This window comes from Aquarana catesbeiana, linkage group LG04 (genome assembly GCF_042186555.1).
Source record: "Aquarana catesbeiana isolate 2022-GZ linkage group LG04, ASM4218655v1, whole genome shotgun sequence".
In the NCBI taxonomy this organism is placed as follows: domain Eukaryota; kingdom Metazoa; phylum Chordata; class Amphibia; order Anura; family Ranidae; genus Aquarana; species Aquarana catesbeiana.
Window position 1 is genome coordinate 165,763,548 of NC_133327.1, and position 22,471 is coordinate 165,786,018.

Here is a 22,471-nt window from a genome sequence, read left to right on the forward strand (position 1 = left end):
GTGAGTTTGTCATGGGAAAAGTCATTGGGTTAAAATCACAGGCCTCCTTCATAAAATGCAAGTTGCCTGGCTATGTCTGATTTCAGTACTTTTTCTGACATGCTTTTTCTTGATCTGTAACTCAAAAAGTGTCATTGTTATGCCTAGCATCATAATGGCTAACTTTTTTACTTATGTGTTTTTTTAAGTTGTTTAACTGACTTTAGCACAGCATTTTGATATGGGAGATGGGCCTTCAATAAATAAGTGGACTTATATTGCAAGGTACACTTTAGTAATTTTGCATTGTAGAAAATACTTTAATTGAAATCTGTAATGAGAGAACCATAGTCTGTCATCTTGGGACTTTGAGTCATTGTCCCTGGGCTTGCATACAGCTAGTCAGAGCTCCTGATCTAGGTCAGCAACTCAGAAAGCATTGAAGCCCTTGGATCAAAACAATGCTTGGGTACTAGTCTTTTTGATTCATTTGAATGGGCTGCTGTACCTGAGGGAAATTCAGAGGAAAGGCCCCCGACCCCTTATCCAAAACACACCCGATGGGCAGCCACACAGAACTGCATGGTGCGATGGCACCATGCAGTTTCGCGCACCTGAACAAAATACTTTTTTAGATGTGTGGGGGCGCCATTAAGAATAAATGGCACCCCTGGGTGTCTGCTAAAGAGCAGTGCATTTTGGCTGTGGATTAGGAACGCCTACGATTTTATACCTGCTCATGTACCCGCAATGGTGTGAACCTAGCCTTAGGGCAGCTTCACACTGCTCCGGTGCTGTTCTGATGCTCTTTGAGCAAAGCGCAGATAACAAGCAGGTTTCCCATAGACTTCTATAAAGTCATGTGGCTTTGGTGCGGCTTCAGAACACACCAAAGATGCAGCATGCAGGAGTTTGGGTGCACTTTCTAAAACCACACCAGGACCTTTATAGAAATCTATGGGAAAGCGCAACTAACCTGCACAAAAATCTGGGCAGTGTGAAGTGGCCTTTAACCTTAATTCCAAAAGCAGCAGAAATCGCACTCTGTAGAGCTCAGTGAGGAGAGCTCTGACAGCTGATTGGAGGGAACGGACATACCCCTTGCACACAGAATTGGAACTGGTGTCAGGAAAACTTGTCCAAAGTGATTCATGATAGCATAGGAACAAAGCAGCAGTGAGAATTGACACTTAGTGCTCTTAATTGAGAACACACTATAGCAGTATATGCTTTGTTCATATTTCATGTCTGAGGTTTACAACCATTTTAAGAATTTTGTCAGAGGGAAAGGTGGCAACAAAGAGCAGTGGTGGTTTTTATAAAATAGATGTGCACGGAAAATTTCGGCTGCCGCAAATTATCGGCCAAAAACTGTTTTTTCATCTGGCCGAATGAAAAAAAAAACAGCCGATACCAAAAGGGGGTGGGTGCCGCCCATTGCGGGAGTGTCATCCTGGCGCACCCAGTCCTCCACTCCCTCCTTCTCCTCCCCTCAATCTCCGTGTGTCACGGAGCTGAATTGCCGGCTGTAGTAATAGTGTCCCGCCTCCTGTGATAGACTGCACACTGATCCAATGGTGGGACATTGAATCAGCGTGACGTGATTACAGGAGGCTGGACATTGTTACTGCTGCCTGGGCAATTCAAATCCAGCTCCGTGTCACACGGAGATCGCCGCTGATGCGGACACAGGCAGGCTGCACATGATAGGCACTGGTGGGGCTGCTGGGCACTGGCAAGCTGCATATGATGATCATTGATGGGGCTGCTAGGCACTGGCAAGCTGCATATGGTGGGCACTGGTGGGGCTGCTGGGCACTGGCGAGGCTGCATGTGACAGACACTGGCGAGGCTGCATGTGACGGGCACTGGTGAGGCTGCATTGATTTCTTGTATCATGTCTGCTAGAGGTGCACCGAATGAAAATTTTGCTAATACTATTAGCAGTGTGTTTAACCACTTCCCGCCCGCCCTATAGTGGTTTGACATCCGGGAAGTGGTTTTGTTATCCTGACTGGACGTCATATGACGTCCAGCAGGATAACATGCCGCCGCGCGCCCCCCGGGGGCGCGCATCGCGGTGATCTGTGGAGCGGTGTGTCAGCCTGACACACCGCTCCACCGATCTTGGTAAAGAGCCTCCAGCGGAGGCTCTTTACCACGTGATCAGCCGTGTCCAATCACGGCTGATCACGCTGTCAGTGGGAAGAGCCGTTGATCGGCTCTTCCTCACTCGCGTCTGACAGACGCGAGTAGAGGAGAGCCGATCGGCGGCTCTCCTGGCAGGGGGGGTCTGCGCTGATTGTTTATCAGCAAAGCCCCCCTCAGATCACCACACTGGACCACCAGGGATGCCGCTAGGACCACCAGGGAAGGGGCAACGTGGATGGCCAGGTATGTACCCCATGGCCTTCCACATGTGCCCAATCTGTGCCAATCAGTGCCCACAAATGGGCACTGATTGGCACCATTATGTCACTGATCTGCCCAGCAATGCCCAGATCTGCCCAGCAATGTTTTATCAGTGCCACCTGTCATTGCCGTCGGTGCCATCTGTCATTGCCCATCTATCAGTGCCACCCATATGTACCCATCAGTGCCACCCATATGTACCAATCAATGCCACCTACGAGTGCCCATCAGTGCCACCTACGAGTCCCCATCGGTGCCACCTATGAGTGCCCATCAGTGCCGCATACCAGTGCCACCTATCAGTGCCCATCATCAGTGCCCGTTAGTGCCACCTCATCAGTGCCACCTCATTGGTGCCACCTCATCGGTGCCCATCAGTGCCGCCATATCAGTGCCCATCATTGAAGGAGAAAGCATACTTATTTACAAAAAATTTTAACAGAAACAAAGAAAAACTATTTTTTTTTCGAAATTTTCGTTTCTTTTTTTATTTGTTGCGCAAAAAATAAAAACCACAGAGGTGATCAAATACCACCAAAAGAAAGCTCTATTTGTGGGAACAAAATGATAAAAAATTTGTTTGGGTACAGTGTAGCATAACCGCGCAATTGTCATTCAAATTGCGACAGCACTGAAAGGTGAAAATTGGCCTGGGCGGGAAGGTGTCTAAGTGCCTGGTATTGAAGTGGTTAAGTAAGAGATTGCAGACATGATATAAGACATGGTTAGAGGCTGCTGACTGCATTTTTCTTGACCTTTCTTGCACTAAAGGTGCCAATAATGGCCAACAAATTATTTTTAATCTGATGATATTAATTAAAAAGTTGAATATAATACAATTGTATATAAAAATATAAATATTTTTTCAAAACTGTCATTTTCGGTATTGGTTTCGGTTTTCGGCCTACTGCATCCTTCATTTTCGGTTTTGTGTTGGCATTCATGCTTCCCTCAATGAACTGGAGCTCCCCAGTTCAGGCAGCACTCATGCAGCCCCAGACCAGGACACTCCCACCACCATGCTTGACTGTAGACAAACACACTTGTCTTTGTACTCCTCACCTGGTTGCCATCACACACGCTTGACACCATCTGAACCAAATAAATGTTATCTTGGTCTCATCAGACCACAGGACATGGTTCCAGTAATCCATGTCCTTAGTCTGCTTGTCTTCAGCAAACTGTTTGCGGGCTCTCTTGTGGATCATCTGTAGAAGAGGCTTCCTTCTGAGATGACAGTCATGCAGACCAATTTTTGATGCAGTGTGTGGCGTATGGTCTGAGCGCTGACAGGCTGACCACCCCCCCCCCCACCCCTTCAACCTCTGCAGCAAGACTGCCAGCACTCATATGTCTATTTCCCAAAGACATCCTCTGGATATGATGCTGAGCATGTGCACTCAACTTCTTTGGTTGACCATGGCGAGGCCTGTTCTGAGTGGAACCTGTCCTGTTAAAACGCTGTATTGTCTTGGCCACCGTGCTGTAGCTCAGTTTCAGGGTCTTGGCAATCTTCTTATAGCCTAGGCCATCTTTATGTAGAGCAGCAATTCTTTTTTTCAGATCCTCAGAGTTCTTTGCCATGAGGTGCCATGTTGAACTCCCAGTGACCGGTATGAAAGAGTGAGAGCGATAACACCAAATTTACACACCTGCTCCCCATTCACACCTGAGACCTTGTAACACTAATGAGTTACATGACACCGGGGAGGGAAAATGGCTAATTGGGCCCAATTTGGACATTTTCACTTAGGGTGTACTCACTTTTTTGGCAGAAGTTTAGACATGTGTGTGTTGAGTTATTTTAGGGGACAGCAAATTTACACTGTTATACAAGCTGTACACTCACTACTTTACATTGTAGCAAAGTGTCATTTCTTCAGTGTTGTCACATGAAAAGATATAATAAAATATTTACAAAAATGTGAGGGGTGTAGTCTCTCTTGAGATACTGTATATGTACAGTATGTATGTATTAGGGTTTTTATTTATTTGTTTTTTGTTCTTTACTTTTTTGCTTGCAATTTTTAACCTGTTATTCTTTTTTTATATAGGTTTTGTGTGAAAAATCCGATGACAATGATGTTCCACAAATGCTTGTAGATTTTTGGGAGGCCCGTCTTTCCTCCTATCCTCCAGACTCCATTCTTCAAGACATTCTGTTTAAACTTACATCACATTATGTGTGTCGAATATGTAAACCTCAGCATGAGTGTGTCAAATCCTTGAAAAGTGCAGAGGATCTGGTGAGTCGATGGCTCACAACCATCCGTTTTCTTTTTATTTACTGTGTGGTACAGTATTGTATATCTACTTTTTTTACTAAAAAGCATTCAGCTTTGTTTTAAGATGATGGATGGATGCTGTGTGTTTGTACACTAAAAAACAATCTGTGTTTGTAGAGAAATTCCTGCAGCCATTTTGGAGTGATCAGCCCATGGGTATCAAAAATGGTTTCCTCAGGACCGTCATCTTGTGATCAGTGTGGAGACTTGATAAAGTTACAGGTATAATATTTTTGTGGTTCTTTACTTCAGTAAGGTCTTGTACCTGCTACAGAATTTAGAATAGGCGGTTTTCAGCCTAAATACAGTATATCTGAAGGGATTTTATGGTTGGTGCTGTTGGGTAGTGAAGCTCCTGTTTTGTGTGTGTGTGTGTGTGTGTACCTGAAATTAATATAATTGGTATGGGGAACAAACAATCTCCCTGGTCAATCAATATCCTTAGTCAGGATGGACATTCAATTTCTACTGCTGTGTTGTGTTTGCACAGCTATCGCTTTTGTTCCCTGAGCAGTCCTGAAGGTTATTCACTCAGATATAAATATTTTATATTTTGACTTGTGGATGACCTCCTAAAGAACCCTAAGGCTGCATTCACACCTGAGTGTAGCTTCTTAGAGTGTTTTCTCACACGTTTCTATGCACAATTTTGGCAAATTTTCATGTGTGTTTTTAGCACGTTTTTTACCGTGTTTAGGAGCTTTGGCTTTTTTTATTAGCCAATTGAGAAAGCTATCATCTGTTGCATCATTTTATTAATATTTCCTTTTTTTTTTTTTTTTTGTTAGGGTAAAGAGTTAAAGTAATACTAAAGGATTGTTTTTTATTTTTTTAAAATAACAAACTTGTCATACTTACCTCCATTGTGCAGCTCGTTTTGCACAGAGTGCCCCCGAACATCCATTTCTGGGGTCCCTTGGCGGCTCTTGCGGCTCCTCCCCGCATTAGATAACCCCCTTGTAGAAGTGCTCTCCCGAGGGGGTTACCTTACAGGCGCGCTCCCGAGTCCAGCATTCGGCGTCTATAGAGGCCAAATGTAGGACTCGGCCCCGTCCCCCGCATCATTGGATTTAATTGACAGCAGTGGGAGCCAATGGCTGCGCTGCTATCAATCTATCCAATCAAGAGCCGCAAACCCGTGGAGAGAGGGATGGTGGGGACGCGCCGACGGAAATTCGGGGCTCAGGTAAGTAAAACGGGGGGCTGGGGGGGCCGGTGACTGCAAGGTGTTTTTTCACCTTAACGCATAGGATGCATTAATGTGAAAAAACATGAGCCTTTACAACCCCTTTAAGGTTAGGATTAGAGGTTTGGGGTTAGGGTTTGGGTTAGGGGTTAATATTTTATTTATTGTCTTTTTTTATCAGTTTTTTTTGTTAGGGTTAGGGTGTTGCTACTACTGCTTAATAATTATTAATACTAATAATTTTATATATTTGTTTTAGGTTAGCCGCCACCATTTCCAGCACAGGCTCTAAAGGTCCGGAACTGTAAGCCGGACCTTCAGAGCGCATGCGCTGATAATGTTGCATGCATGAACTGTGTTTAAGAGATATTCACAGTACCTACAGGTAAGCCTTATTATAGGCTTGCCTGTAGGTACAAGTGGTAGTACAGAGTTTACTACCACTTTGATGAGTGGTCCAGTGTCGTTAACAACGGATGAGTCATCAGCTGTCAGCAGGATTCTCCGCTGACCGCTAAATGTAAATTAAACAATCGTTGGCAATATAAAATTGAGAAAAAAAAACACAGCCACGTTTTTTTTAAAAAAACGACTTGTTCAAAATGTCTTGTTCTGTCCTTACAAAGAGGCAGGGTTTGGGGCGGAGAATTTATTTCTGTAAATGTGGATGAGCACAGAATCGAACCAAAAGTTTGGGAAAAGTTTAGAAGAATGAAAATTATAATGTGGACATTTTCCTTTTCCTTTTTTTCAATTTTATGGACATTCATTAGCCATACACAAGACTTTTGTTTTTCTTTGGGACTATTTTTCATTTGGCCTAAAGGCTGTCATGCCCCTCCCACTTGCTTTTATGGATTGTCACGCCCCTTCCCCCTTTATATTTTATGGACAATTGCTATGCAGCTGAGATTATGTGTTTATTGTTCTCTGTTTTTATGTGTTCAACCTGTTCCCGTCCACGCTATAGCGGAATGACAGCTACAGCACTAACCTATATTGCCGGGAGGCTGTCAATAGACATCCTCCCCTTTGCACGCTCCACGCGCACCCCATGCAGGACGTGCGCAGCGCGCGGCTGCGATCACTGAGTCAATTAGATCCTGGCCCCTTACCATGTGATCAGCTGTCAGCCAATAACAGCTGATCATGTGATGTAAACAGAAGATCGGTAATCGTTTTTTTTCTCCTTGCGCTGATAGCGCGAGGAGAAAAAATTGACAATCACTGGCTTCTGTGTAAGGGACATCGGTCCTGAAGAGGCACAGCCGCCTCATCTGTGCCAACCAGTACCACCTGCCAGTGCCCACACAGTGCAATATTAGTGCCAACTATCAATGTCCACGAGTGCCACCTATCAGTGCCCACCAGTGGTGCCAATCAATGCCTCATTAATGCTGCCTATCAGTGTCACCTACCACTGTCCATCACTGCCACCTATCAATGCCCTTCAGTGCCACCCCACCAGTGCCGCCTATCAGTGCTCATCAGTGCAGCCTCATCAGTGTACATCGATGAAGGAGAAAAATTACCTGTTTGCAAAATTTTACAACAAAATATAAAACTGTTTTGTATTTTTTTCATTTTTTTAACAAAAAATAAAAACCCCAGAGGTGATTAAATCCACTAAAAGAAAGCTCTATTTGTGGGAAAAAAATTATAAAAGTTTCATTTGGGTACAGTGTAGCATGACCGCTCAAATGTCATTCAAAGTGTGACCGCGCTGAGAGCTGAAAATTGGTCTGGGCAGGAGGGGAGTTTAGGTGTCCAGTAAGCAAGCGGTTAAGATAGTGGTACATTTATGGGAAAGTAGTCCAGGTGAATGTCGGGGGCAACAGGGTTTGTGATTGTCACATTCGTGACAATAGAGAGGATTGAAAGGGTCATGTGAAAAGCCCCCCTGTTTTGCAATCTATTTTGCAGTTTCCACTGAGCGGATTGGTTCGGTTTGGTACGGTGCGCTATTTTGAGTGTTTCCATTATGAAAGCGGCCCATACAACTGAACCGCACCATTCTGGGTCCTGCTTCAGATGTGGGGCCGTAGAAAATGGTATGGTTCGGTTAGGGCAGAGCTACGATACATTCCACTGATTGGACGTGTGATGCCATGCTAGGCATTTTTTCTAAACCCACGTATGGCCCCTGGCAGTTCCACTTGCAGTGGAAACGCTCACCTGAATAGGCTGGACCATTCTAGGCCTTCCAAACTGTACCGAACCAATCCACTAGGCATTATATACTAACTGCACCTTTAAAAGTTATCTTGCTGATTAACCACTTAAGGACTGAGCCTCTTTCTGAGATTTGGTGTTTACAAATTAAAAACTTTTTTTTTTTTTTTTTTTTGCTAGAAAATTACTTAGAACCCCCAAACATTATATTATATTATATTATATTATATTATATTATATTTTCTTTCTAATGCCATAGAGAATAAAATGGCAGTCATTGCAATACTTTCTGTCACATCGTATTGTATTTGCACAGCAGTCTTACAAGCGCACTTTTTTTTAATTCAAAAATAAGATTTATATTGTGAAAGACTTGACCCTTAATCTCCATAGGCGACGTTTAAAAAAATTCTACAGGTTGCATGTTTTGAGATAGAGGAGGTATAGAATTATTGCTCTCGCTCTAACGTTCGTGGCGATACCTCACATGTGTGGTTTAAACACCGTTTTCACATGCGGACGCTGCTCACATATGCGTTCGCTTCTACAAGCGAGCTCGGCGGGACAGGGCGCGTTTACACTTGTTTAATTTTTTTCTTATTTTACCTTTTATTTTTTATTTTTACACTGTTTTTTAAAAAAAAAATTGTCACTTTTATTCCTATTAAAGGAATGTAAACATCTCTTGTAATAGAAAAAAGCATGACAGGACCTCTTAAATATGAGATCTGGGGTCAAAAAGACCCCATCTCATATTTACACTGAAATGCAATAAAAAAATAGAAAATTAAATGTCATTTAAAAAAAGTCTCTAAGAGCTGTGGGCGAAAGTGACGTTTTGATGTTGCTTCCGCCCTGCAATGGTATGGAGATGGGTTGGGGCCATATGTCCCTCACTTGTCTCCATACCACACACGGAAGAGGACCCGATGGCCTCCGGCGGCTCCGGTAAGCGGCAGAGGGCACCGTAGCGTGGCAGGAGGGGGTGGCCCTCTGCCGATAAGTGATCTTGCTGCGAATCTGCCTCAGAGACCGGATTTATCTGAAAGCGGACCACCCGCTGAAGAGGAGGATACCGGGGTTATGGTAGCTAGTTGCTGCCATAACGGTATCCCTCTTCAAAGTACCGACGTATAACGATGGCGGGGCGGTCCGTAAGTGGTTGAGTAAATATATATTGTTGTGTAAGAAGTGTCTTGTGTTGAACACAAAACTAGACATAGGAAGTGACGTATGTGTCATAATATGGTCTACATTTATATCTGTCTAGGTGACATAATGATATTGTGATCTAATAATATTGTGACATTGTGATTGGTTGATGTAATTTGAACATGTACCCTTATTGGTGGAAGGTGGTCAGTAACGCCCATATTTCACCCATATTTAACACCTTGTCTGAACTAGAATAAAGTGGAACAGTGTATTGTAGAGCAAACCTGTCTTGTGTCAATCATTGTGTCCCCTATGCATAGAGATATATTCGGGTAAAAGCAACGTAATCGGCCGATAAGGTAATTTGTAATTAGATAAGATAATAGTCAGGACTAGTGATTAAAGGTGAAATTGCACTTTTCAGTCCCTCTGTGTCTGCTGTTCCCCTGGACGATTTGTTGGCGGTCCTGGAATCCTTAATCTCGTGGGTTGAAGTGGCGTGCGGGCGTAAGGCGTGTAAACAATGCCCCCTCCATCTTCTGAGGAGGACTCCGATCCGGAGACGGGCTCCGCTGTAGTGGGTGGTCTCTGCCCGGAGGGCTCAGATGATGCGGCCCCTGATCCTTCGGACAGTGAGGAGGAATCCTCAGCGTCCATCGCTGCACATGAAAAAGCGCTGGTGGGTGCACTCATTATGGCAGTGCGCGTTTCCTTGAAAATTGAGGATCCGGTGGGGGTGTCTGAAGAGGTGTTGGTTCCCTGTGGGTCTCATAAGCCGGTTCGCACCGCTAAGGTGTTTCCTTACCTGTCTTATTTTGATTTATCTATAAGGATTGGGAACGCCCGCAGTGGTCCTTTTCAGTCCCGAGACGTTTTTTGGTGCGTTACCCCTTTGAGAAGAGTCTCCTGTCGTTGATCCTCCCGTATCTAGGTTGAACAGGGCAACCATGATTCCAGTGGAGGGGTCCCCTTCTTTCAAGGACCCTGCTGACAGAAAGCCCTAGGCAGTCGCTCGGTCTATGTTTACGATGGCGGGTTCGGCTGTTCATCCAGTGTAGGCCACGGCTCTGGTGTCTCAGACGCTTATTGAGTGGGCTAAGCTATTACACCGCCAGTTGGGTAATGAGCAAGTTTCTCTGGTCTGTGTGGAACTGGCAGACCAGTAAGTGCAGAGGCTCAATTATGTTTGTGATGCGGCCTTGGACACGACCCTGATACTTTCTAAAATCTCTGTGTCGGCCGTTGTTCTTTGCCGATTGCTTTGGCTTAAGTGCTGGTCGGCAGGCCAAACATCTAAGAAGGCTCTGGTGGATTTGCCTTCCCAGGGTGGGCGGCTATTTGGAGCCACTCTGGATGACATAAAGGATATTACTGGGGGAAGAGTACCTTTCTCCTGCAGTCCAAAAAGGGCAAGGAGTCCCGTCGCAGGCAGGGCCCTCCATTTCCGTTTTACAAGCGTTTTTTCGTCTGCCCGGTTCTGCAGGCAAGGGTTCCCAGCCTACCAAGGCTTCCGCAGGTGTACCAAAGCATCCTTGGCATCGGAAGTCTGCGGACAAGCCCTCTTCCGCATGAAGGTTTACCCCTGACTTGCGGGTGGGGGGTTGCCTTCGGTGGTTTGCGGACCGGTGGACTGCCCTTCTTTCCGGCCATTGGGTCCGCAAGTTTCTTTCTTGTCCACCAGACAGGTTTTATCCCTCCAATCTTCATCTTCCCCGTTTCGTCGGCAGGCTTTGTTTGGGGGCAGTGCAGGACTTCTTCGGGCGAGGAGATTCCGGTACCAGTTTCAGGGTTTCTACTCCAAATCTGTTCATAGTTTCAAAGAAGGAAGGGGTTCGTCCGATCCTGGAATTCAAGCCACTCAATTATTTTGGGAAGGTACGGAGATTCAGGATGGAGTCCGTTCATTTTGTGGTGGCCGTGCTTCATCAGGGGGATTTTTCTGGCCTCCCTGGACATCAAGGACACATACTAGCATGTCCCCATCTGTGTCAGGCACCAGTGTTTCCTTTGCTTTGCGGTTGGACGCGCACTATCAGTTTGTGGCACTTCCCTTTGGCCTGGCCTCGGTTCCCCCCGGGTCTTCACCAAGGTGCTGGAACCGGTTCTGACATTGCTGAGACAGCGGGGGGATCACGGTCGTGGGCTACCTGGATGATCTCCTACTGTGATCGCCATGCAAGCTTTACAAGAGTTCGGCTACGTGTTGACCCTCCAGAAGTCTGTGTTGCTCCCGGCCAAACGCCTGGAATACTTGTGGTTGAGTCTCGACTCTGCACGGGCGAGGGTTTTTCTTCTGCCGATCAAACTTCAGACCCTTCACTCAGCGGTTCGGTTGCTTCTGTCCCACAAGTCGTCGTTTCTACATTTTTTTGCATGCGGGTTCTGTGCCTCTGCAGTGAGTGTACAGTTTGTATAACATAAATTTGCTGTCCCCTCAAAATAACTCAACACATAGCCATTAATGTCTAAACCTTGTCTGGCAACAAAAGTGAGTACACCCCTAAGTGAAAATGTCCAAATTGGGCCCAATTAACCATTTTCCCTCCCCGGTGTCATGTGACTCATTAGTGTTACAAGGTCGCAGGTGTGTTAAATTTGGTGTTATCGCTCTCATTATCTTACTGGTCACTGGAAGTTCAACATGGCACCTCATGGCAAAGAACTCTCTGAGGATCTGAAAAAAGAATTGTTGCTCTACATGAAGATGGCCTAGGCCAGTGATGGCGAACCTTAGCACCCCAGATGTTTTGGAACTACGTTTCCCATGATGCTCATGCACTCTGCAGTGTAGTTGAGCATCATGGGAAATGTAGTTCCAAAACATCTGGAGTGCCAAGGCTCGAGCATGATCCCCTCCCTTCGGAGACTGGGCCGCATGGCAGTATTCCAACATAACGACCCCAAACGCACCTCCAAGACGACCACTGCTTTGCTAAAGAAGCTGAGGGTAAAGGTGATGGACTGGCCAAGCATGTCTCCAGGGCATCTGTGGGGCATCCTCAAACAAAAGGTGGAGGAGCGCAAGGTCTCTAACATCCACCACCTCCGTGATGTCGACATGGAGGAGTGGATGAGGACTCCAGTGGAAACTTGTGAAGCTCTGGTGAACTCCATGCCCAAGACCCCATTTAACCCCATTATGTTACTAAACGTCTTAGGCCTGGTTCACGCCTATGTGTTTGGTGCTTTTTGCAGAAACACACTACCATTCATTGAACTTGGTTTCCTATGGGACATGTTCACATCTATGCTTTTTTCAGCTGCTGCTTATTTGGATCAAGGACTTTTTTCAACGCAAAACGGTGCTTTTTTTGGTTCAATATACTTCAATGGAGAAGCTGCAGAAAAGCATGTAATGTGTTTTTGCAGTAATTTGTGTTTTTTTTAATTTGCCCAACAACAAATTGGCCAAAAAAAAATATGCAAAATGGCAGCAAAATCACCTGCGCAAAAATCAAAAAGCACTGCAGAAACAGATAAAATACAAACTGCATAGGTGTGTGCCGAGCCTTATGCTGTCCACACAGATCAATTTTCATGCAAGAATATTCATACGAAAAATCTTTGTACATTCGCTGAATGAAAAGAATGTTTGACATTTTCACTTGCTTTTAACATTCTGTTTTAAAATGAATGTAATTTCTGAACGAAAACAACATACACTGCCTGAAAATTCTTTTGACCAAGGAGTTTTCTATTTCTAAATTTTCCTGTCACTTTGGTTGAAAGCTAATGTCTATTTGACCCCACTAACAATTAGAAAATCGAACGAACGTTCTTAAAAATTAAATTTTTTTTTTTTTTTTTTTTTAAGGAAGACATTGTTTTTCTATGGCCAGTATATATTCTTTTACAGTTCTGTTTGAAAATCTGCAAAACAGTCTTAAACTTTTTTTTTTTTTTTTCTTTAAATAAAAAAATGTGATCTCGGAGTCTGATATTTACCAGATTCACCCTCCTAACAGTATATACAGTATATGTCTTCTGTCTGTTATTCTCAGAGTGGATTAAAGATTTTGCTCCCTAACCATATAGTTGGTTACTTATATTTACCACTGCATATTAGGATTTTTGACTTGCCGTAAAATCTCGGAGTTCATTGACAGACACAGCCTTCTTTATTCAGAACCATAGGGTTATATCGCCCCCTACAGGAGTAGGACACTAAGCAGACAAAAAGACTTGGCTACGCCCATGGGCAGTCGTAGGTGATATACACCCCCCTCTCTGCTACAGGCCTTCAGTTATGTAACAAGCAGTATCAGAAGTATTAAAAACTCCATAGAGGGGTGGGTGCTGTGTCTGTCAATGAACTCAGAGAAACGTATTTTACGGTAAGTCAAAAATCCTATTTTCTCTTTCGTTCATTGACAGACACAGCCTTCTTTATTCAGAATCATAGGGATGTCCCAAAGCAGTGCCAAACATGAGGGGTGGGGCAGCCAACAAAAAAAAAAAACCCAAGCCAACTAGACCACCTGGAGCTCAGTGAAAACAACCTGGAGCCCACCTGATCAGCAAAAAAACCCCTTCACAAGGAAAAAACCCTCTAGACCGCAGCCTGCAGAACTTTGCGGCCAAAAGAAGCATCCGCAGATGCCAGCACATCCACTTTGTAAAATTTTGTGAAAGTGTGCACCGACGACCAGGTGGCCACCTTGCAAACTTGCGTTACTGACGCCTGATGACGGAAGCCCAGGAGGCACTCGGCACCCGAGTCGAGTGAGCCTTCACCGGGAAGGGAGGAACCTGACCCTTGATAGAACAGACCTGATTCACCGTCTGCCTGATCCATCTAGAGATGGTCGCTGAGGAAGCAGATAGCCCCTTTTTTGGCCCGTCCATGATCACGAACAGTCTGACCTTCGAAAAGACTCAGTGGACGCCAAATACACCCTAACTGCCCGTACCACATCTAAGGTGTGCAAGGCCAATTCCCTCGGATGTTGCGGCCGGGGACATAGAGAAGGCAACATGATGTCTTAATTTAAATGGAAATCAGAGACAACCTTTGGAAGGAAAGAAGGACAAGGACGAAACACCACCTTGTCCTCGTGAATCACCAGGTAGGGCGTGCGACATGATAGCGCTGCCAACGCTGATACCCTGCAAGCAGAAGTAATAGCCACCAAGAAGGCCACCTTCTGTGATAGCGTGAGCAGGGGAGTTTCTTGAATATCCTCAAACGGAGGCTTCTGTAGAACTGAAAGTACAAGATTCAATTCCCACGGTGGCAAGGGGGATCGCACTGGTGGAACCACATGTCGCACTCCCTGAATGAAGGTACGCACCAGGGAATGCGAAGCCAGGGTTCGTTGAAAGAAAACCGCCAAGACCGACACCTGACCCTTGACAGTACTCAAGGCCAAATTCTTTTCAACGCCCCTCTGAAGAAAAGCCAAAATCCGAGCCACCGAAAAGGAACGTGGTGAAACCCCACTGACTCACACCATAAAATATACGCTTTCCACGCCCTATAATATACCTTCCTGGAAGAAGACTTTCTAGCTGTGAGCAGCGTTGGAATCACCGACGCAGATAAGCCCCTATCCTTCAAAACCTGGCTTTCAATAGCCATGCCGTTAAAGCCAGCAATGGTAAGGCAGGGTGGAAGATCGGCCCTTGGGATAGCAGATCCTCCCTGAGAGGCAGCCGCTAGGGGGCATCTGCGACCAGACGCACCAGGTTGGCGTACCAGGACCGATGAGGCCAGTCCGGGGCCACTAGAATGACCAGAATTCCTTCAGCCTCGATCCTGCACAACAGCCATGGCAGAAGCTTGAGAGGAGCAAAGGCATAGATCAGACTATTCTGGCCCCACGGAGCAACCAGAGCATCTGAGGCATCCGCCAGAGGGTCCCGAGACCTGGCCACAAACTTCTGCACCTTCCTGTTTCGGGATGCCATCAGATCTACCTCTGGAGATCCCCAGCGTAGGCAGATCTGTTGAAATACCTCCTGATGGAGAGACCACTCCCCTTGGTCCAATACTTGACGACTGAGGTAATCCGCCTGCCAGTTGTCCACGCCCGGAATGTGAACGGTGGAGATGGCCGGGATGAAACATTCCCAGGACCAATCGGGCATCGCTCCAGACAGAACCCCCTCGCCACCGAAGTGGGGGGCTGTCGGCCATGAGGGAAGCTGTGACTGGAGCCGAGACCCTGTCGTATGTGACGTTTAACTCGCAGGGCTAGCCCCTGTCCAGTGAGGCTATGTCGCGGCCGACCTAGCGCATAGCTGCGGTCTGCACACGCTCGCTGGTCAGACTGGGGTGACCACTGGATCGAATGTCCAGCCCGTCGCCCAGCCCGGTAGTTGATTTGTAGAAAAAGTCCAGGGAAAAAAAAAAATAAAGTTGCCAGGGAACTAGGTCCTTACTCCTGACTAGGCAGAAAAAACTGAAGGCCTGTAGCAAAGATGGGGGTGTATATCACCTAGGACTGCTCATGGGCATAACCAAGTCTTTTTGTCTGCCTAGTATCCTACTCCTGTAGGGGGCGATATAACCCTATGGTTCTGAATAAAGAAGTCTGTGTCTGTCAACGAACGAAAGAGATATTTAAGAATAAATTGCCTTTTTTAAAATTTTACATATTAACTAAATTATAAACCACACTTTTTTTAAGGTTATTAACCGATTAATCGAAACAATAATTGGCCAACGAATCGATTATGAAAATAATCGTTAGTTGCAGCCTTAAACGCAACATTATGAAATAAAGATTTTCCACTAATGGGTGTAAAAAAGCTATCATATGGTGTAAGAATTTTATTGATTACCCCCTGCCACGATAATGAACCAGCAAGTGAGAGAAAATCATCCTTTTTCCAAGTTAGGAAAATTTGATTTTGAAAGGTTTTACTGTACAGGTGCCCCCATGAGATTTTCATTCTACTCCTTTTCCAGATCCCCCATGACTTGTGGGGACACTACAGCCTGGAAATACTTGAGAGGTTGTAACCCTTTACCATCCTTGCCTAAACAAAAGCTTTGGGTGGAATTTCTGTGATCTGTGGTTGTCTGCATCACAGATAAGGGGCTATCTTACTAGCAAATGCACCTCAGGCCACACATACTTACATGCAGGTGCTGAGAAAGTGAGAGGGCCTTCTTCAGTATTGTCTACCCAACAGTAAATTGCTTTATGCAATTGTCCCTATAAAGAGTTGGTTTAGTTTTTTTTTCCTTTTTCTCCTTAGGAAAGGCAACAGTCAACCTATGTCAGCTTTTTTGCTCTCTGTGCAGTTATCGTTGTCTTGCCACACTGCCTTTATCTTCATCCCATGCCTAATAAGTGTCAGTACCAATAAGACATACAATGTGGCATTGGTTGTTGGTGGTAATAATTTATGAACGTGTTAATCAGTGGGAAGAAAATCAGTCCTAAACTTATCGTCTGTTTTGCATGTAGTCTCTTCTCTGTGGACCATCTCTAGAAATTGCATCATTCCTCCCATTTCTGGATTTCATACCGCAAGAAAACAATTCACATTTGAGCATACACCTTATATGCGCAACTCGTCTCCTTAACTACGAGAGCTCAATAGAGAGACTTCTGGATCGGTGTCCTGAAGCTGTTACTTTGTATGCAAAGCATGAGATAAAAAATGGAAGCCAGGTAAAGTCTAAACTGGTATTGATAAAATGAACATTATACAGTATGTTAATGAATACCATATGCATGTGTGATTTGTAGCTTAATATGTGACTTAGAATTAATGTTGCAACTGTATATACTGTATTTAGCCATGATTTTGTTTGTGTGGCTTTTATATTTATGTATGGTATGGTAGCAGACCGCTGATTCAAACATTTTGGGGAAGACATACACATCAGAACGGGTTTTCACTATACTTAAAGGACAAGTAGGGCCTAAGCTCTTTTGTCCATACTTCTCCTATGGGTCACAGGAGTGCACTTAGTTCTGCACTGACCCGTATTCAGCCGACAGTGGGCTAAAGTGCGCTGTTGGCTGATGTCACTCTGCTTGTCCAGACTCTGGAGGAATCCTGCTGAGAGCCTGAGCCATTCGCTTTGGCCTCCTGCACAGTACGATGCTCCAGTGAGCGCTGGAGGGGCAGAGCAGGTAGTAGTCTGTATTCTTTGATCGCTCAGTTCGCGGTCTTAGAGGCGGTGGGGGACATGCTGCATCCACCTAGGTGACTATGATTGTTTTGTTTTATTTAACCATGTACTTCACTTTTAAATGTAGCATTTATTGACTACAGGGTAGTATTAGATTACAAACTTTTAAAGGAAGTGAACAAATGAACCAGTTTACCATAAATAAATGTCCCTGTATTTGGCTGTTTATGGGGCACAAGCAGAAGGTGACAATACTTGCTACTGTTGAATTCAGAGGAAAAGAAAATGTAGAATTATCCTCATCTGCTTGACACAAATGCTGGAAGTATCTAGAGCTCATCTGTCAGTTGGCAACAGCACATGATACTATTGTCGCTAACAGGGTGTGGGGCATTAGATCCCCAACAAAAGCTTCTGCCTCTAATGTGCTACATTGCTACAATCATTCATCACCCACTCTTGTTCTATTGTGTACATGATGTGCTAAATGTAGCCAACATGTCACATAGAAGCACTCCATTTGGTAGTTGGTTTGCTTGGGGAAACAGAAGCATACACATCACCTTCTGTGTTTTTCTACTGAGCTCACATGATCACATACTAGTTCAGGTTCTGATCAGGACAATTATGTGTGCCCCAACACTTAGAGCAGACTTAGGCTTTCATATACAAGCCTGCCATGAACAGTATATATGGTATTAAGCAAAAAATTTCTGTTTTGAATTTCTTAAAATTTTACTTTATTTCAATCATACAGTATTATTAATCATTTATTGAATCAAGATGTGTTTATTAGTACATTTCTAGATTTGAAGCTCTAAAATTGTTAAACAATATGTGTAGATTTCCTGCAGATGTTGAAATGCATTCCTACTTTTTGTTTTTATCGGCACAGGCACTCTGGTGGAACAAGCTACTGCCTGAACTGTGCACTCGAATTCGAGAAAATGAGAACACTAATGACATATTTATTTCAGCTTTAAAAGGTGAGAGAGCATGACACATGTTGCCTTAAAGTTTAACTCCAGACTCATTTTTATTTTTAATAGAGTAGGGCAAGGGTTACATTCGCTGTTGGGTTTCATTACTTACTAAAGTCATGACAGAAGATTTCATTTGTCCTAATGACAGCATTGTTACTGCTACAGCAAAGTCTCCTATAGAGACATAGCAATAAAAAGGGAACATGGTCTTTACTTTTTGCTAAGCCTACTAGGAAACACGTTTTGTTTTTGTTTTTTGAGATTTCCCCATTAGTTCTGCTCTGGACACAGAAACAGACAGCAGGAAGAAATTGCCCCAGATGAGAAATGGGCAATAAACAAAAATCAAACAGAAGTCCTAGGAAAATTAGTAGCATATAAGGTGAAGTGATGGAACACAAACATTTTAAATCAGTGTAAATAGATTCACTCACACTCCAATCCTGTTGATGGGAAGCCATCTGTTGTCTTTGATATGTATGTATATTTATTACTATTTAATATTGTTAAGCCTAGGTTCAAATTGCAGTGATTTGGCATGCGATTTGACGTGTCAAATCGCATGCCAAATCAGCATCGACCATCCGAATCGGTGCAACGCCGACTTTGGGGCGACGCACCGATTACCAAAAGTAGTTTCTGTACTACTTTTGGCGAATTTGGGGTGCAATTTGTATAGACATCTGTGCAGCAACCTGCTCAGATGTCTGAACCTGGGCTAATTGTAACATACTGTATATTGTTGGACCTCTTGAACTGGTAAAAGTACCCCCTGTCTAATATGTTCTTTCTTCATCTCTTGCATACTCATCTTGTTTTAGATACTCTGGAAATTATATCCATGGAACTTGACCTTCAGGACTTTCTGAATGTGCTGCCTGATGATGGCATTGCAGCATTCTTCTTGCCTTACCTTGTAAACCAAAGTGAAAAAAAATTGATGGTTTAAATTTGCTGCTGCTGCTTTTATGTCTTAATCCATACCCAAAGTTACAATGTGGAATCTATTATGTAAAGTATAATACACAGCTCAAACTGAGTTTCTGTTCTATGGCCCTACGCACAAAAAAAATATGCCTCTAATGGAATGTTATGTGAATAAGTTAACGTGACTCAACGCTAACTGACTTTGGGACCAGCAGATAGAGAAGACCATGAAGAACCCGGAATCCAATACACCCAAAAGTATGTCAGATGTTGGAAATATATTCAGTCACCATAGCTCCTCATGAGTACTGGCACTGAGTGTAATTGTGATGGGACACCAGAGTATTAACCCTTTTCTATATAGACAGGCCATTTAATCTTGCAAAAAGAGTCCCTTTAAAGAAATTAAGTTCAAGGTCATATTTACTGGCTTTTAGACTCCATATGGCTCAAGCGCCAATATTTTGGTTATATATGTGTGATATACACAATTATTTTTCCTGTGCTGCTATTATGTGATAATTTTTAAAGCTTTAAAGCACCAATTTGATTCACACCCTACAAAACAAAAATATTCTAATTATACAAATAGTGCAGTACTACCCTATAACATACACTTCTAAGAAAATAATCTCACACGAAAATACATTTTCAAGTATAATTAACTGTGCTTGATTCCAGTTCTTTCAATGTGATTTACACACACAATAAATCACACAGTCCTTTCATAATAATCTTTTTGTGATCACTCTTCCACTTCCCATAAAGTTTTCTTCACCTTATAATATTTGTAAACGCTCTGTGCTCCACTTTCACCCAAGGTATGCTCTCATCTTATGAACAGGACCTATAACCACAAGGTCCAACAACCACTTTTTCCCCATCAGGGTTACATGAACTCTCCAGCTCTCTGTTGTCTCTGAAAGGACTGTAATCAAGCACTGTGGATTATATAAAAGTTTATTTTGGTGTGACATTATTTTCTTAGAAGAGTATTATAGGGTAGTACTGCACTATTTGTATATGTGTAATATGTGTGTGTAATATATTACAAAAAAATTGATCTGCCAACTGCTATTTTATACCCATGAGTCATTGGACTGCAGGGGCAAGAGTTACCATTGGTTATTCCAGCTTTGCTTTTTGGGATCTTTCTGCTGCAGTTTTGCTCCTTAAAAAAGATTTCCAAGAGGGAGAGGTAGACATTTCTGCATTTGCCACAGCAACTGTTTGGTTGGGAAATCAGGCGCTGAGATATTTGCAACTGGTTTCCTGGCACATATAGTATATGTAAAGCTGGTCAGTGATTCATCATTCTGGCATCGATTCAGAATTAGAAAGCTGCAGTTCTACTTGGAACTACCCTTAAATTCTAACCTTTCCTTATCAGTAATATATTGTATATCTTCATGGTCATTCTAAGAGACAATGGGTGCCTGCATACCACCACCGTATATCTTCCTAAGCTAAAAACCTAGGATTTGTAACTAATGCAATATCAATTCCTGGCATGTAGCTGTGGCTTTTTCTTTCTCATACCACACTATTTTACTATCACTGTTTTGTGTTGCTTCATTGACCAATAGTGAAGAAGCAGGGACAGAGCAGAACTCCGCTTCAGGATTGGAACTTGGGTAGTTGGACACTAGGAAGCATATAAAAAAGTGATATAAGTCAACCAAAAACCTAAAAAATCTGTTGTGAAGGGAAAAACTAAAAGTAATAAACAACAACATTGGCAAGTATGAGTGAACCACTTAGCAACTTTTGATCACAAACAGGGCACTTTGGAGATGATCAGCCTATTTGGTTATCAGGATATGCTTGATAGCAGTTCCTTAGTGCTTTCTGGGTGCACCCAAGAAAAAACTCGAGAGGTATGCAAATTCTTGCTCTTTCAACAGGATTGGATAGAGTCTGAGTGCTGTAATATTGCGGACAGGTTTTAGATATTTATCAACAAGAACTTGGCAGCTATAAACCCTAACCAGTCTTTGTGGATTAAATCGTCAATTAGTTGCAAGATTCGTCAGTATAATCCTATAATAATGATTGAAAAGCGTGATTGACCAATAAAATCGGCTCTGGGTCCTTTGTTCCAGGATGATATTGAGTTTCATTTTCCATCACTCTGTAAAAAAAAAAAATATACATATTAATACTATACAGAATTCCTGTAAACGTGTGTAAGTATATTGCTCATTCACAGTTGCTATATACACTACTGTGCAAACATTTTAGGCAGGTGTGGAAAAAATGCTGTAAATTAGGAATACTTTTATCAATTAAAGTAATATTAAAGGCAATTTTTTTCTAAAAAATAAGAAACATACCTGCTCTGTGCAGTGGTTTTGCACAGAGCAGCCCCAATCCTCCTCCTCTTCTTTCGTCCTCCCCGGCGCTGGCTCGGGAGCCAATGAACCAATGAGGAGGAAGAGACCCAGGAGAGCTGCTGGTTTTTTTTTTTTTTTTTTTTTTTTTTTTTTTTTTGTTTTTTTGAGATTGGGGCTCGCGTAAGTATTGGGGAGCTGCTGAACACAGAAGGTTTTTTTACTTTCATGCATAGAATGCATGAAGGTAAAAACCCTTAAGCCTTTAGAACCACTTTAACAAAATGGAAAGTAAATGAAGAGAAATATAAAGACCGTACACTGTAGGTTTTGTGTGTGTTTAATATTTTGTGTATTTTACTGTTCTTTGATGTTTCCTAATGTATAACAGTAAAATATACGGAAATTATAAAACAAAAAAAAATGGGTATGGTTATTTTATGCTTCTTATGACCTTGTCTAAAAGAAGTCCATTAAGAAAGGCTGAAAAAAAAGCTGGGAAAAATCTTAAGGAAAGACCAACTACTTTGGTCTACAGCCTTGGAGCTGCATGCAACTCTTCTGTATTTAGTGTGTAACCTCTGGGCTTGAGCAGCCAGTAGTTAGTGTTTTCTCTGTATATGTTCTTATGCTTGATCAGCTTTTGACCTGAACTTGAAGGCATGGACATCTCCCCTCACTGTGTGTTGCGTCAAGTATTCCCACTCCCAGAATTGCTACAATGTAGGAAATAATGGAAGCTCAGATAATCCGTTCCACAGCCACTGCTGGTCTATGCAGTACTGTATGTGGCCAGAGGTGCGGGGGCGCCGGTGTATGCAGTACTGCATGTGGCCAGAGGTGTGGGGGCGCCGGTGACCCTCAGAGACACTCGAACGGAGTGTTTCCGAGCGTCGCCGAGTTCTACATGAAGCGCTGCGAGCCACCAGCTCCCTCAGATCTCTGATCAAATA

The 22,471-nt window shown here is 43.5% G+C and overlaps 2 protein-coding genes across 3 annotated transcripts in view; one reads left to right on the top strand and one right to left on the bottom strand.

Annotated features, from left to right (window-relative positions):
- Positions 1-19,300, top strand: part of HPS3 (HPS3 biogenesis of lysosomal organelles complex 2 subunit 1) — a 76,096-nt gene extending 56,796 nt beyond the window's left edge. For both annotated transcript variants that reach the window (XM_073625915.1, XM_073625914.1), the window contains exons 14-18: positions 4,446-4,637; positions 4,794-4,898; positions 16,605-16,811; positions 18,174-18,264; positions 19,083-19,300. In XM_073625915.1, coding sequence (XP_073482016.1) covers positions 4,446-4,637; positions 4,794-4,898; positions 16,605-16,811; positions 18,174-18,264; positions 19,083-19,210 — 723 coding nt within the window. In that variant the 3' untranslated portion in view covers positions 19,211-19,300. The remainder of the gene's footprint in view (positions 1-4,445; positions 4,638-4,793; positions 4,899-16,604; positions 16,812-18,173; positions 18,265-19,082) is intronic.
- The window catches only part of LOC141139611 (ceruloplasmin-like), a 281,017-nt gene continuing 276,534 nt past the window's right edge, over positions 17,989-22,471 (bottom strand). Inside the window, exon 19 of the mRNA XM_073625912.1 lies at positions 17,989-21,319. Within this exon, the coding sequence (XP_073482013.1) occupies positions 21,315-21,319 (5 nt within the window). The 3' untranslated portion in view covers positions 17,989-21,314. The remainder of the gene's footprint in view (positions 21,320-22,471) is intronic.